Here is a 17,605-nt window from a genome sequence, read left to right on the forward strand (position 1 = left end):
CACTACTGCACACTTGATTTCTACATCCGTTTCAAAATTGTTTTTAATCTGATTGCTTTGGTTCTCAAGTTAACCATATTTTCAGCACATTTTTTCTTGGACGCCTCCACCTTCCTACTATTGTCATCACAAAGTTTCTCTCTCTCTTCTACACATTTACTACTCACTGTTGATTTCTCATTAGTATTATCACAATCTTTAACTACCTCATCACACTACTTATTTAATTCTGAAAGTTCAGTGTTAACTATCTTATTTTCCTTTTTAATTTCTTTCTTCAGTTCATCTTTTAAGTTAACCATGTCAGATCTAATGCTATCAGTTTTCTTTCCTACTGCATTAATGCTTTTTTTCATACTATTAATGTCTTTTTTCATGCTACTGGTATTACTGAAAATCTGCCTTAACATTGTTTCCAAATTTCCATCTGCCATTAAATTTTGCCCTTGCTGACTTTCGCTACTAGATTCCTCCTCCTTAATTTTAATAATATCACCCACATCATTACTGTTTTTGTCCATTTTGCTCTTTACAATAGGACTTTTTTTCCCCATCCTTCCAAGTTACATTCATGTCTGATTTAAAATTACTACCGTCTACAGCCCCCCCATGAACCATGGACCTTGCCGTTGGTGGGGAGGCTTACGTGCCTCAGCGATACAGATAGCCGTACCGTAGGTACAACCACAACGGAGGGGTATCTGTTGAGAGGCCAGACAAACATGTGGTTCCTGAAGAGGGGCAGCAGCCTTTTCAGTAGTTGCAAGGGCAACTGTCTGGGTGATTGACTGATCTGGCCTTGTAACAATAACCAAAACAGCCTTGCTGTGCTGGTACTGCGAATGGCTGAAAGCAAGGGGAAACTACGGCCGTAATTTTTCTCGAGGGCATGCAGCTTTACTGTATGATTAAATGATGATCGCGTCCTCTTGGGTAAAATATTCCTGAGGTAAAATAGTCCCCCATTCGTATCTCTGGGCGGGAACTACTCAAGAGGATGTTGTTATCAGGACAAAGAAAACTGGCGTTCTACGGATCGGAGTGTGGAATGTCAGATCCCTTAATCGGGCAGGTAGGTTAGAAAATTTAAAAAGGGAAATGGATAGGTTAAAGTTAGATATAGTGGGAATTAGTGAAGTTCGGTGGCAGGAGGAACAAGACTTCTGGTCAGGTGAGTACAGGGTTATAAACACAAAATCAAATAGGGGTAATGTAGGAGTAGGTTTAATACTGAATATGAAAATAGGAATGCGGGTAAGTTACTACAAACAGCATAGTGAACGCATTATTGTGGCCAAGATAGATACGAAGCCCACACCTACTACAGTAGTACAAGTTTATATGCCAACTAGCTCTGCAGATGACGAAGAAATTGAAGAAATGTATGATGAAATAAAGGAAATTATTCAGATAGTGAAGGGAGACGAAAATTTAATAGTCATGGGTGACTGGAATTCGAGTGTAGGAAAAGGGAGAGAAGGAAACGTAGTAGGTGAATATGGATTGGGACTAAGAAATTAAAGAGGAAGCCGCCTCGTAGAATTTTGCACAGAGCATAACTTAATCATAGCGAACACTTGGTTTAAGAATCATGATAGAAGGTTGTATACATGGAAGAACCCTGGAGATACTAAAAGGTATCAGATAGATTATATAATGGTAAGACAGAGATTTAGGAACCAGGTTTTAAATTGTAAGACATTTCCAGGGGCAGATGTGGACTCTGACCACAATCTATTGGTTATAGAAGAAACTGCAAAAAGGTGGGAATTTAAGGAGATGGGACCTGGATAAACTGAAAGAACCAGAGGTTGTACATAGTTTCAGGGAGAGCATAAGGGAACAATTGACAGGAATGGGGGAAAGAAATACAGTAGAAGAAGAATGGGTAGCTTTGAGGGATGAAGTAGTGAAGGCAGCAGAGGATCAAGTAGGTAAAAAGACGAAGGCTAGTAGAAATCCTTGGGTAACAGAAGAGATACTGAATTTAATTGATGAAAGGAGAAAATATAAAAATGCAGTAAATGAAGCAGGCAAAAAGGAATACAAACGTCTCAAAAATGAGATCGACAGGAAGTGCAAAATGGCTAAGCAGGGATGGCTAGAGGACAAATGTAAGGATGTAGAGGCTTATCTCACTAGGGGTAAGATAGAACTGCCTACAGGAAAATTAAAGAGACGTTTGGAGAAAAGACAACCACTCGATATTCATACAAGAGCTCAGATGGAAGCCCTGTTCTAAGCAAAGAAGGGAAAGCAGAAAGGTGGAAGGAGGATATAGAGGGTCTATACAAGGGCGACGTACTTGAGGACAATATTCTGGAAATGAAAGAGAATGTAGTTGAAGACGAAATAGGAGATACAATACTGCGTGAAGAGTTTGACACAGCACTGAAAGACCTGAGTCGAAACAAGGCCCTGGGAGTAGACAACATTCCATTAGAACTACTGACAGCCTCGGGAGAGCCAGTCCTGACAAAACTCTACCATCTGGTGAGCAAGATGTATGAGACAGGCGAAATGCCCTCAGACTTCAAGAAGAATGTAAAAATTCCAATCCCAAAGAAAGCAGTTGTTGACAGATGTGAAAATTACCGAACAATCAGTTTAATAAGCCACAGCTGCAAAATACTAACGCCAATTCTTTACAGACAAATGGAAAAACTAGTAGAAGCCAACCTTGGGGAATATCAGTTTGGATTCCGTAGAAATATTGGAACACGTTAGGCAATACTGACCGTACGACTTATCTTAGAAGCTAGATTAAGGAAAGGCAAACCTACGTTTCTAGCATTTGTAGACTTAGAGAAAGCTTTTGACAATGTTGACTGGAATACTCTCTTTCAAATTGTAAAGGTGCAGGGGTAAAATACAGGGAGCGAAAGGCTATTTACAATTGGTACAGAAACCAAATGGCAGTTATAAGAGTCGAGGAACATGAAAGGGAAGCAGTGGTTGGGAAGGGAGTAAGACAGGGTTGTAGCCTCTCCCCAATGTTATTCAATCTGTATATTGAGCAAGCAGTAAAGGAAACAAAAGAAAAATTCGGAGTAGGTATTAAAATCCATGGAGAAGTAATAAAAACTTTGAGCTTCGCCGATGACATTGTAATTCTGTCAGAGGCAGCAAAGGAATTGGAAGAGCAGTTGAATTGAATGGACAGTGTCTTGAAAGGAGGATATAAGATGAACATCAAAAAAAGCAAAACGAGGATAATGGAATGTAGTTGAATTAAGTCGTGTGATGCTGAGGGATTTAGATTAGGAAATGAGACACTTAAAGTAGTAAAGGAGTTTTGCTATTTGGGGAGCAAAATAACTGATGGTGGTCGAAGTAGAGAGGATATAAATTGCAGACTGGCAATGGCAAGGAAAGCGTTTCTGAAGAAGAGAAATTTGTTAACATCGAGTATAGATTTAAGTGTCAGGAAGTCGTTTCTGAAAGTATTTGTATGGAGTGTAGCCATGTATGGAAGTGAAACATGGACGATAAATAGTTTAGACAAGATGAGAATAGAAGCTTTTGAAATGTGGTGCTACAGAAGAATGCTGAAGATTAGATGGGTAGATCACATAACTAATGAGGAAGTAATGAATAGGATTGGGGAGAAGAGAAGTTTGTGGCACAACTTGACCAGAAGAAGGGATCAGTTGGTAGGACATGTTCTGAGGCATCAAGGGATCACCAATTTAGTATTGGAGGGCAGCATGGAGGGTAAAAATCGTAGAGGGAGACCAAGAGATGAATACACTAAGCAGAGTCAGAAGGATGTAGGTTGCAGTAGGTACTGAGAGATGAAGAAGCTTGCACAGGATAGAGTAGCACGGAGAGCTGCATCAAACCAGTCTCAGGACTGATGACCACAACAACAACAACTGTGTACAGAACCAGTCTCCTGTTGTCCCTCGTTCGTTAAGGTCACTCATTATGTATCACTTAATACAACACAGCTTTTGTAATGAATTACCTTGTTTTTAATTACTCATCTGCTGCTGCTCTGCTGTGGTTCTTGTGGTTGTCACCTGGAACAGCACAGCTGCGGCAAGTTGTAATTCTCTCAGCAAGGCGTCTTGTTTACCTGCAGTCAGCTGTGTCCACCTGCATGCTGATTGACTGCTCCAGTACTCAATGACTGCTTCCATAGAACCTGCTCACTGATTAGCTGCTGCACCTTCTTCGTTATGATACCCCAGCACTGATTGGCTGTATCATCTCTTCCATTTAAAACTGTACTGTAAACCACTCGAGTTCACACTTCACTGTCACAGTTCGTGAGTTCTAGTTTATTGTGCCCACGTCCAATAGTCCTCATGTCAGGGAACCACATGTAGCGGTTCACCTACTTTGTTTCTTTATTGATTTGATTGTCCTCGGTGTCGATGTACTGGCTGAAAAATGGGGTGTGCAAGTCAAACACGGACTACTTTAAATGATGTAGCCAACAGATGCACAGTTATGTTTCACAGTCTTTTTTACTTTCAGTTTTCATAACCCCCACCATAAACACATTTAATGTGGCTAGTGCACTATTGTTTAACTTTCCATAAGCCTCATTAATAGTTTTCAGGTGAACATCCACATACTGCTACTATAGAGTACTGTTGTACATCTACGAGCAGTAAAAGTCTAACCACACAGTTCACAGTCTTTCAAATAAATTGAACATTCACTGTCATCGCTTTAACACAAGGCCTATTGTTGTAACACTTATTTCACTGTTAAGTTGATGCATTGTTGTCATTCTAACCAACACAGGTTCCTCATCTGAAACTCGGGTATGGACTGACTGTCTTGTGACCAAAAATTGGGCCAGTATATATCCTCACAATAATAGGTACTGAACTTACACGTAATTTACAGAAATTACAATTAAAACTTAACTCATTAAATTAACTGAATACATAAAAAAATTGTTTCTTTTTAACAGTTTCTTCTATTACAAGAGTTAGGCCAAATTATTTGTTTAAATCAGAAATTAACAAATATTCTTACACAAACAATACTTTTGACAAAAATGTTAATGACTTTGAAATTAATTAAGGGCTGGCTTTACTAACATGTTTTCGAATAGAGCCAAATAAATACTTAAAGAATGCTCATATTTCGTCTTCCAAATGTTTACAATTATTGCAGAATTTATTTATGTTTGTATGTCAACAATAGAATTTAAGTTACGAAACAATTACTTATTTCACCCTATAACAAAAGATACTAACTAGGAATAGTTTAAATAAATTAGAAAATCAATTACATACATAAAACTAAGCACAAAATTAGATCTGGTGTTACATTCTTTAAAAACTGAAGCCCAACCTTTCTATTTTATGAAAATGCAGCTTATACTCACATATGTTAATAGTAACTATTTAAAAGTGAAAAAATGAATTTAAGGAGGCAGGTTAAGTAAAAATATCCCAGTTTGCTCTGTCACAAGGTCGCACCAATATTCAAGAAAGGCAATAGGGTTAATCCACTAAATTGCAGTCTCATATCATTAACGTTGATATTCAGCAAGATTTTGTAACATATATTGTGTTTGAACATTATGAATTACCTCTAAGAGTATGATCTGTTGAAACATAGTCATCACAGATGTAAAAAAAAACCTTGTTCTTTCGAAACATAACTAGTTCTTTACTCATACAAAATGTTGAGCACTATCGACAAGGAGGGGACTGATGACCATAGATGTTAAGTCCCATAGTGCTCAGAGCCATTTGATGCCATTATCGACAAGGGATTCCATATTTCTAGATTTTCAGAAGGTTTCTGACACCACACCTCACAAGTGACGTGTAATCGAATTACATGCTTATGGAACATTGTATCAGTTATGTGACTGGATTTGTGATTTCCTGTCAGAGAGGTCGCAATTCGTAGTAGTTGACGGCAAGTCATTGTGTGAAACAGGAGTGATTTCTGAGCCATCATAAGTTGTTTGCAGAAAATGCTGTCATTTATCATTGAGTAAAGTCATCAAACTATCAAAACAAATTACAAAATGATTTAGGAAGGACCTCCTTAAGGTGTAAAAATGGCAATTGACCTTAAATAAATGAAAGAGTGATGTCATCCATATAAGTGCTCAAAGGGGTCCCTTAAACTTCAGTTGTGTTATAAATCAATCAAATTTATAGGCCAAAAATCAGCTAAATACCTAGGAATTACAATTACAAACAACTTAAATTGGGAAGAACACATAGAGAGTGTTGTAGGGAAGGTGAGCCAAAGACTGTGTTCCCTTGGTAGAATACTTAGAAGATGCAACAGATCTACTAAAGAAACTGCCTACATTACACTTGTCATCCACTTTTAGAGTACTGCTATGCATTTCAGGGTCCTTGGCAGATAAGATTAACAGAGTACGCTGAGAAATTTTAAAGAAGGACAGCATGTTTTGTATTATCGAGAAATAGGAGAGAGAGTGGCATGGACATGGTACAGGAATTGGGACCAACTTTCTCCTCTGGATGCGCAAATATTTTGTTGATGCCAATCAACATAGGAATAAATGATCATCGTTATAAAATAAGGGAAATTGGAGCTCACACAGAAAGATATAGGTTTCTTCTTCTTCCGTGCGCTGTGTGAGAGTGGAATAATAGAGAATTATTGTGAATGTGGTTCGATGAACCGTCTTCCAGGCACTTAAGTGTGATTTGCAGAGTAGCCATGTAGATGTAGATGTAATGAAAGTTGCCACTGGAAAACATGCAGAAGTAGCCTGAATGGGTATAGCTGAATAGTGTAACCTTTGGAGAAGTCTGGAGAAAATATTTGTCAATAGTTCTGCTCCTTTGCTGGGCATTCTACATGTTAGTTTTTGACAAGTACTGAGGAAATGTTTGCATCTGAAACCATCCAGAATTACTTCAGTGTAAGGAGTGAAAGGCACAGATAACATGGTTCACAATAAATTTTATTGAGAGGTGCTAATTGGTTGGATGAAAACTAGGAGTTTATTCAAAAAAGAATTTCAATAGTGAGCCAGTTTTCAGCTATATTGCAACATGAAGATACAACTCTTGGCTTGGGGCACTGAAAATCCATAGCAATCATTGGAAAATATTTGCATTGGTCCAAAACTTATCATCTTATGTACCTTAAGCAAGAGCAAACTTGATGATTCCTCAAATCATAACAGCCAATAGACTAGCATATTTTGATATGCTGCAATATTTTTTATTCTACAGATTAATGATGATAACAAAGAATGCTGTATGTGTGTCTGTCGAGATGCCTTCCCACCTCTCTTATCCTAACAAAGTTTGAAGTTACCTCATTGATGGTTCCATTGTGAATATTGGACCAACTGTATGGTCTCCTCAGATGTTAGTTCTGGTTTCCACTTTTGGGACTTTTTAAAGATAGAGCTTTTACACTACCTCAGCCAGCTCTGTATTCCACAGTTGAAGCCATTGTGCCTGCATGCTGCAGTGCATTTGGCATACAGTGGAATCATCTGGGTTGTGCATCTCATTACTGATGGACGTCATACTGAACCTTAAGAAAACTAGAAGGTAAAAACTTGATTTATCTTGGTAAAGAATGACATAAGAACAGCTTTATGTCATTCTAAGTTGTAAAATCCCTTTTGAGGCACTTTGTTCTTTTAACATAACAGAAGTGAAAATATTATACTCTGATTTTGCACTTACAAATTTATGAACTCAGTTGCAATTGGTCCTGTTTTGCCAGCTGGCAAGTAGGCAGCCCATTACTTTCATCTGAAACACAGTTAGCTCAGTAGCAGCTTTGCAAATAAGTAGATACTGAAGTTTAAGTAATTGACTGTTGGTCAGGAAATGTCTACAGTGAAGGTAAGGGTAAACAAATAAGATATATCTACCAACAAGTGAAATGCTGATATTGTCAGCACATATGTGGTGCCCTCATTTTAGTTAATACTACTGCCCCTTCTCCTGTGCAGCCTTCTTTTCTCACTTTTCTTGTTGTCTCCTCACTCCATCTCTTCCTCTTAATCATCTCACCCCTCTAGAACTATTCTCTTCCACCACCCCATTTAATTTTGATTCATTTTGCTCTGAAGCTTTAGTTTTTACGTTATGTTTCACCTGTTTCTTTTAAACTCCCTTCCACAGAAACGTTTGTCTCGTACTTATTCCTTCTCATAGAAAGAAAAGCTGTTCTGAATAATTGGAATCAATCAACTTAAAATATAAATTTCAGTGTTAGGAAGCCTTTTTCTAAAAGCACTATAGCATAATTTTGAATTTGTGGGATTGTCTTGAACATATACTGGGACCAAATTACACATAAAACAAGCAATCACTATTTTATAAAGATTTATTTCTTTATTCTAGCATCTATGCATGAAAAGGGAAATGGGAAGGCTCAGTTTGGATCTTTGGAGGCCAGTGAAGTGAAATGGAAAGAAGATCAGGATGTTTGGGCAGATGAACATAGGATAGTATCAGTATCAGGAGAAAATGATATAACGGGAGTATGGTTTATTATGAATAGGAAGCTAGAGCAAAGAGTGAGTTACTGTGAACAGTTCAATGATAGGGCTGTTCTCATGAGATATGGCAGCAAATCAACACCAACAACACTAGTTCAGGTATAAATGCAACACTGCAAGTAGAAGATGAAGAAATAGATACAGTACATGAGGATATTGAACAGGTAATTCAATAATATATGTAAAGGCAGATGAAAATCTAATATGCATGGGGTATTGGAATGCAGTTGTAGGGGAAGGTGGTGAAGTATGAGAGAATATAGACTTGGCTGTAGAAATGAGAGAGGTTCCACAATAAATTTCAGATGGTGATAGCAAGTGCAGGGCAGTCAATGCAAAATGACTTCAGGAAAGATGTGAAGAAACCAAGAAAGAAAGGACCATATAAACAAGTCAAATCAGCCTTTTGTAAAACGAAAGGCATCAACAGGAACTGTTACGATCAACTGTGGCAGAAGTGATTGATAACATTTCATCAGAATTCCTAAAATCACTGGGGGGGAGGGGAGGGGGGAGTGGCAACTAAATGTCCATTCAAGCTGATGTTTACAATCTTTGTGGCTGGAAACTACCAAATCCTGAAGATAGCAAGAACAGACAAGTCCAAGAACAATTGCACAATCAGCCTAACAGCTAATGCATCCAAATTACTGACAAGAATAATATACAGACGAAAGGGAAAGAATATTGAAGGGCTGCTAGATGATAATCAGTTTAGCTTTCAGAAAGGTAAAGGCACCAGAGAGGCAATTCTGGCATTGCACTTGATATGAGTAGCAAGACTTAAGAAAATTCATGGTACATTCATTGGGCTTGATCTAAACAAAATGTCTGGCCATCTAAAATGGTGCATGATCTTCAAGATTCTCAGAAATCTTGGTGTAAGCTATAGAGAGAGACAACTGATACACAATATCTACTAGAACCAAGAGGGAACAATAAGAAAGGAAGATCAAGAATGAAGTGTTCGGACTACAATGGTTGTGAGACAGGATGTAGTCTTTTGCTGTTACTGTTAAATGTACACATCGAAGAAGCAATAATGAAAATAAAATAAACTTTCAAGTGTAGGGTTAAAATTCGAGATGAAAAGATATCAGTGATAAGATTCACTAATGACATTGCTGTCCTCTGTGAAAGTGAGGGACAGGGTAGTGCATGTGAAATATGGATTGAGAGTAAACCAAGTGAAGGCAAAAGTAATGAGTGGGAGAAATTTAATTATAGACAACAAACATAACAACAAAATAGGTGACTGGGTGTTGTGTGTTGTCCTTAGGTTAGTTAGGTTTAAGTAGTTCTAAGTTCTAGAGGACTGATGACCATAGATGTTAAGTCTCATGGTGCTCAGAGCCATTTTTGAACAAAATAGGTGATGACAAAATATATGAAGTTAGGGAATCCTGCTACCTTAGAAGCAAAATAACATACAATGGATGAAGCAATGAGGATATAAAAAGCAGACTAGCTCAGGTAAAGAGAGTGTCCGTGGCCAAATGAAGTCTAGTGGTGCCAAACAAAAGTCTTAATTCAAGGAATAAGTTTTCGAGAATGTAACTTTGAAGCACAGCGTCATAAGGAACTGAATCACCATCTGTGAGAACATTAGAATCCAGTGAACGAAACGCTATAGGAGGTTGTAGAAAAGTAGGGGGACTGATAAGCTCAAGAACGAGGAAGTTATCAGCAAATAAAGGAATGCATAGAAAATGGACATAAAGATGGGACAGTGTGATATGAGTAATAGTTTCCTTTGAACTAGAGGGAACTGTAGATGGTAAAGACTACAGAGGGAGACAGAGATTTGAATGCATCCAATAAATAATTGAGGGCTTATGCAGCAAGTGCCATTCTGAGATGAAGAGGTCAATGCAGGACAAGAATTCATGGCAGGCCGCATCAAACCCGTCGGGAGACTGGTGACCCAAAAAATTCTCTCAATATATTTTTGAAAGTTTTTGTGTGGAGTGTAGCCTTACATGGAAAATAATCAGCACAGACAACAAGAAAAAAATGCTGAAGTGTAGATTGGATAACTAATGAATAGGTATTGAATCAAATTGGGGACGAAAAGAATTTCTGGCACAGTTAGATTAAAAGAAGAGATGGGCTGGTGGAGCACATCCTTTGCCATCAAGAAATAGTTAATATGGTAACGGAAGGAAATGTGAGGTGTAATTGTTGTAAAGGGAGACAATGGCTTCACTACAGTAACCAGATTCAAGTCAATGTAGGTTACAGTAGTTATACAGAGATGGAAAGATTTGCAGAAAGAGCTAGTGTGGACAGTTGCATCAGACCAGCCTTTGGACTAAAGACCACCACCACCACCAACAACAACAACAACAACAACACTGCTGCTGGTTGTCTATTTTATATATCTTACCTTCCATTTTTTATTCCTATGCACTGCCTTCTTGTTCACAGTTCTTCACCTCAGATTTATTTAGCCAGTTATTCGTGTTGTTCAATTGATTCATGCTGCTTGAAAGATGACCATCATGTAATTAATAGTTTTGTGTTTACTGTTGATGTTCCTCTTTCACTGTGTAATGTTTCATGTAATGATGTTTTGTTGTTCATTCCCTTTATAGTAGAAAACATTCAGAATGACTTACAGAGTACAGGAGGTGTGGATTTCAAACTCGACCAGCCATTCAGATTTAGGATTTTGCATTACTTCCCTAAGTCGCTCAAGACAAATGTTAGGATGGTTCCATTCCAATCTCAGTCCTATCCAAACTTCTCCTATGTCTTTAAAAACCCTGTCATTGGCAGAATGTTAAATCCTTATCTTTCTTTTATCACAGAGTGACATGAATGAATAGAAAAGTAGTGGTACTGTTCCAAACAGTTATTGTCTCACTTCTTTGCTGTGAAAAATAAGAAATATTGTGAAACAACAATAACAACCAAAAACACACACACACACACACACACACACACACACACACACACACAAACCTTCACCAGCTGTAAATGTAAGTGATGCATTCTGTCACACTGTGTCAGTGGTATTTATTTTCTGAAGCATTAATTTGGCGAAGTTTTTGCATTTTATATTCAAACAGTAAAATTAGTTATGATGTTGTGATAGCATGTTAGAAAACTTTTGTTGTCAATTTGACGTTATCTTACCGTCTCAGGTTACACAGTAGCACTTTATAGTTGTTGAAATAGACACTCAGGACCCTTTTTTTTTTTACTGCTTCCTGTAGTTGAAAATTCTCATGAAATGTTTCACATTTTAATCACAGTAGGCAGTTGTATGTCCATGAAAATTTACCCGTGTTCTTTTCAGATCTTGACTAAGAGAATATTGATGGAGTGCACACATTATTTGATGCAACTGAAATTCTGTGAACTTTTTATTAGATTCTACCACTGTGAAAGTCCGTTCCTAAGTTCATACTTCCAGTGATTGTGTGTTACTCCTTACATAATAATAATAATAATAATAATAATAATAATAATAATAATAATATCAATAACTGTGATTGTAATTAACATATTTGTTTTTTAATGTGTGAATTTTATGTGAAAATTATTAAAGGTTTGCATAGATTTATCATCTTGTATTTTCTTGTTGACACTACACTAATACCTGAATAACTTATGTGTGTTCATATCATTTATCCTTAGAATATAGGTGCTTTGTGTGTGTGTGTGTGTGTGTGTGTGTGTGTGAGAGAGAGAGAGAGAGAGAGAGAGAGAGAGAGAGAGAGAGAGAGAGAGAAGTGTTTGTATGCACACACATGCATGTGCCTGAAATGGGTTTGAAACTGTGTACAACAATTGGGATATTAGATTTTTTTGTTTCCAAAGTGAATTTTTTTTATCCTTGTATTCCGTATTATGATTATGCATCACATTGCTTATAGCACAAAATGTACATCATTTCACTTTGCAGTTAAATAATTTAATTACAGAATGGTATTATTTGTATTGCAACATGAATTTTTTCCCTTCTATCTACAACTTCTCTGCATGACATACTGCTTTACCTTCAGCTTTGTTAAAAATCATTTATCAAAAGCACCGAAGATTTCCTGTTGTCTTATTATACTTTCTTTAAAAAGAAGCTGTCTCTGTGTAACATATACTTACTTCAGTTCTTGTTTGAAGCCAGAGCTACATCTGATAGTTTCCATTGCAGGACTTTTCCCTGTACTCACCACGAATAAAAAGAGACATGAGGATTAATTACATACTTCACTTTATACAATGTTAAGTAATAGATTGCTTTGTGTTAGGAGAATGCTGGACACACAGGAAGTTGAGAAATATACTTATGTTCTTTGCAATAGATTGAACACTGTAATTTTGCTGATTCTATTGTTAGATGGTCTGTTGTCATCACTGCAGCTGAGTATGATTCTGAACAAATTATTTAATTTCCTTATATTACTCACTGCATCTCAAAATAATATAATGTAAGACTTCTCTCAAAGTTCAGGCCTGCCTCTACTGGGTTATGTTATACAGATCCAAATTGTCAGTATCACATGTTACTGTTACACATCTTTATTGATCTTCATAATCTTACTCTTAATGTGACCGAGGTTCGGGCGTCTTCTATAACAATTCTTCACAACTCTTTCCAATTGTGCCACACTCAGATTAACTGTGAAGAAGAATTTTTCATGGCATTGGATATTTCTTTACTAAATTTTAATTTTAACAATTCAGCAATGGTAAAATAGCACATGCCATTTGTCATTGAGGGGAATTATGAAGTTAACTGACTAATATACAATGCCATTTGTCACTATATCAAAATGGCACAGTTGTGACAACTTTCTGATTCAGTTCTTCTGTATACTACCAAGGATTTTCTATGATAACATTCGCCATATTGTGTCAGTTCCATTTGCTGGTCAGGACTTACCTTCAAGAAATGGAAAGAAAATGTGTAGCACTCCAGAGAGAGACACATAAAAGTATAAGCAATATGTTTCCTAGCTCTTTGAACTGTTTCTTCCTCATGGAGGAGAGAGGGATATGTTGGGGGAGGTTAAAGGGAAAGGCAGCTCATTCAGGCCCATGGGTGAGAGACAATTACTTCTTCTGAAGAATAAAGTGCCTTCTGCATTACCCTTCTCCAACTTAAATCATTTCCATCAAAACACTGTCACTGCCTGGCTTTATATGAGGTGCGTCAGCCAGTGTTTCTCACAAATGACACATTCACTCTTTTTTTTTGACGAAATGGTTTTTATGCTAATCTCTATGAGTAAATAGAATGGTGAACTTTACATTGCCTGTAATATGTTGGAAAATGAAGAAAACAAACTCATTTTGAGAGTTTCTTATGAGAACATGCAAGAAAAACTTACTGTTGAAAGGAGCTCTTGAATCTGAATACCTTTCCTCCTCTCCCCCCTCCCTCCTTACTCTGCCATATAGGTGACATCAACAAAGAAAACTTCCTGAAAATGATGATGTAAACAGTGCTTAAGGAAAGGAAAGTTTGTAGGATATTGGAATTGCTGTGTAATGTTGCAGTAGGGAATAACTTTTCCTTACTCTCTTAACTCTGAATAAACTTTATTTGCTATTTTAACACATCAAATTATTAGAAGAGATTGCATTAATTCATTTTGGTTTTGCGATAATAGATGGACAGAATGCTCTCTATGCTGAACAACACTGTTGATATACAGTGTCTTTGATGCGTCCTCAAAAGAAATCATTTTGGGGAGCTAAATTTGATGACTGTGGTGATCAAGTCACTGACCCTCTTCTATCAGTCCACAATGCACCAGTTTCTGAGATAAGGAAAGGCATGCCAGCACCAGTTTGAATCTGTCCAGCAGTTAGACGACAAGGATTGGTTTACTGGCCAGCCTATGTGGCTTTAGGCAGTTTTCCACATCCCTTTAGGTGAACACCAGACTGGTATCCATGTCCTGCCTCAGGCACTTGCTACAAAAACATTTAAAAGAATTTCTCAGTCTTACACATGGAATTTATTCTAGATGCAGGCTTCTAGAGTACACTGATTCTGTCCTAGTGGTTGATAACACATCACATCCACCGACTGCGTTGTTATGATAGTGAGTCGGTTGCACCTTGCCACTCTGGCAGAGTTGTGCCTTCAGTTGCCTGAAACATGCTGTGACTTGCATGGACGATCTTCATATTTATTTGTTTATACCTGCTCTCCTTGTAAATATTTGTGACTACATTCTCCATTTACTATGTCTATGCTGAATAGGCCTACCTCTTCATTAAAACATGGCATTACTGAATGAAAGCATATTCAAACTAAAAAAGTAATGGCACTAGCAATGAAGAAATGAAAGCTTTTCTGTCATCAGTGCCCACTTGCTTCCACAGAGTGGCATAATGTGGTGTGGAACTGTGAGGAAGAGTTCTCTGGTCAAATATTTTTGTGTGTTCTTTTCAATGGTACCAACTTCTTCTCGTGCTCCCATTTGAAATTCTGTAGTTGAGTTTGTTTCCTACATTCTCTGCAGGTTCTAGGCAACTTAAAGTTCACCATTATATACAAACTTATAGTTTTGTATAAAATGTATTTTACTCAAAAAAGATTGGATGAATCTTTTCTGAGAAAATGTGCCTGTGTGGAAGGTCTGAAGCGCCCACTATACCTCATCTGGCATTACTTCCAAGATGTTATTTCTATTATTAACTGTGTATGTTCCAGATTCGTCTCTTGAATTAAACACATTTGTAAAGATGACCTTGAATGTTTGTACAGTATTTCACTATGGGTTAGTTCCTGTACCCTCCTCTTGTTTCTCCATTATCTTATTATTTCAGTCATTTATGTTAATATATTTTTATTGTATTTTGTCACATCCTTTTGAAAATATTTCTAATAGCATATTTGCTCTGTTTCCATTTTCCACAGCAATTATATAAATATTCATTTTATAAATTCAAATACAATGGACTGCAACAAGAGAAAGGCATTTGAATTTATGAAACAACTTTCCAGATAGTTTTTTTATAGTCCAGCTTATGTCTCATGCTTACTTGAAGCTTCCTGCCTCTTGTCTGATAATATGACAAATCATAATGATACCGAATGCTGTACAGTTTTTCTTTCGTACTGTCTGCACTGAGAAACATATCAGATCAATAACCACACTACAGGTGTGGCTGGTATTTACTTTTTAGAGATTTTTGCATCAAAGATGTTGGTAAGTTATGGGGGATGGACAAAAATATGGAAACACCAAAAACCCAGCATGATACTAAGCCTTATATAGTGTAGGAAAACCTGTGGCATTCAAAACAGCTTCCAGTTGTCTGAAATTGAGATCTGGTGACTGTGGTGTCTAGGAGAAATGTGACAGTTCATCCTTGTGCTCACAAAACAAGCCCTGGATGATGTGAGATGTGTGAATGGGGGTCCAGTCATCTTGGAACACAACACCACCATTGGGGAACAAACTTTATACCATGGGATGCACCTGATTAGCTAAAATGGTCACGTCATCCTCGGCAGTAATGTGACCTTGCAGAGTAACTGTGGGGACCATAGAATACCATGGTATGGCCACCATAATCATCACCAAACATTTGTCATGTTTCACTCTTGGTATGCTCACTCGACTAGAAACTGGAAACAGTCTGAAACAAGACTCATCTGACCAAATTACTTTCTTCCATTGCTCCATAGTGAGGTTGTACGGCTTTGAAACCACGTTTTCCTATTACAGGTGTTTGCGTGACTGATGAGTGGTTTTGAAATTCTGGCTTGCCCTACAACTCCCTGCTGATGGAACTCCCTACATATTTTTTTGGTGCTGACAAGGTTCACAAGTACAACATTCAGTTCTGCTGTGAATTTAGCTGCTGTTGTCATCATATTTTTTGTTGCAATCTTCTTCAATGGCCATCTGTTGCAGTCACTCAACATGCACTTTCATCTTTGTTGTCATGTAGCAGATGGTGTTTCACCACCTTCCCTGTATGCAGTATAAATCTTCAGTATGGTGCCTCTTGAAAACACCAAACACTTCAGCTACCTTGGCTACGGAAGCACCCACCATAGGAGCACCAACAATGTGCCTGTGTTCAACTTCGCGTAGGTCACACACAGTGCATTCGCAACTACACAGGACAGTGTTCTGATCATGACTGATACTTGCAATGTCTTGAGGACATTGCACAGATGTTCTTCGTCACATACAACACCACAACCTTCAGGTTTGGCTGGCAACTGTATTTATGTTCAAACATGCATTTCTCTTCGTGTTTCCACATTTTTGACTAATCCCTGTAATCTCCAAATTTAGCTTGAAGTATATGCGGCTGCTGTTGTTAATAGCTTCATAGAGTATTAGATGTGGAGACATATGCTGATAATAGTTGCTGAAACTAAAGTCTTGTGTATTTCATTTTTTAAAATTTAATACACTGGACAGTATAATTTAATTTGTTCAGAATCTAGAATATTCTTCACTTGCGGTAGATTTATATTTACAGTATTACATAAATCTGCACTGAAACAAATTCCTGCTCACTTTTTTCACTATTGAATCATTTTGAGTTTTCATCAAAATCTAATGTCACATTTTGATCTCTATTTTTCATTGTTGTCAAATTACTAGAACAACTCTTTTTATTTTATATTTTACAGAATCTGTGGAATGTACACAGTAAGCTGATAGATGCTGGAATGATGATGGGTGCAGATGGTGATAAGTAATGCAAGGAAGTGCCTTTACACATTTACCAGTGTTAATCTGAGTTGGGGTTACTTCATATCATCACAACAATGGATCAAAAGCCAAGAATTTTATCAGAAATAATAGTGTTTTCTATTGAAATTTTATATATACTGTTTATGGTGCTGTTTTGAGGTGTAATTATGTTTTTATGGATTAAATAATACATTCCAATCATGAAAACAATTTGTTACATATTAGAAACTAAAGTTTCTGTATTGACCCACAACTGATACATATTTTTGACTTTTAAAAAGCCATTTCTTTGTCTTCCAGGTATCTATGAAGTACTTCCTTGCTTATTCTCCTAGAATAGTATTTTTAATTACCTTTCAGTTTTTCTTCAAATTTCTAAAAAATAGTAACCGATCCATTAAGTTTCAGGTGTGCAACCACAGAGATCCTATTTCTTCACCTCATC

The 17,605-nt window shown here is 37.2% G+C and overlaps 1 protein-coding gene across 3 annotated transcripts in view; it reads left to right on the forward strand.

Moving 5' to 3' along the window:
- The window catches only part of LOC126094776 (glucosamine-6-phosphate isomerase), a 126,531-nt gene extending 109,177 nt beyond the window's left edge, over positions 1 to 17,354 (forward strand). For 2 of the 3 annotated variants that reach the window (XM_049909330.1, XM_049909331.1), the window contains exon 7: positions 17,097 to 17,354. In XM_049909330.1, coding sequence (XP_049765287.1) covers positions 17,097 to 17,119 — 23 coding nt within the window. In that variant the 3' untranslated portion in view covers positions 17,120 to 17,354. The remainder of the gene's footprint in view (positions 1 to 17,096) is intronic. The other variant, XM_049909332.1, reaches the window with a different exon arrangement.
- Positions 17,355 to 17,605: the final 251 nt, after the last annotated feature.

Source organism: Schistocerca cancellata, chromosome 8 (genome assembly GCF_023864275.1).
Source record: "Schistocerca cancellata isolate TAMUIC-IGC-003103 chromosome 8, iqSchCanc2.1, whole genome shotgun sequence".
NCBI lineage: Eukaryota > Metazoa > Arthropoda > Insecta > Orthoptera > Acrididae > Schistocerca > Schistocerca cancellata.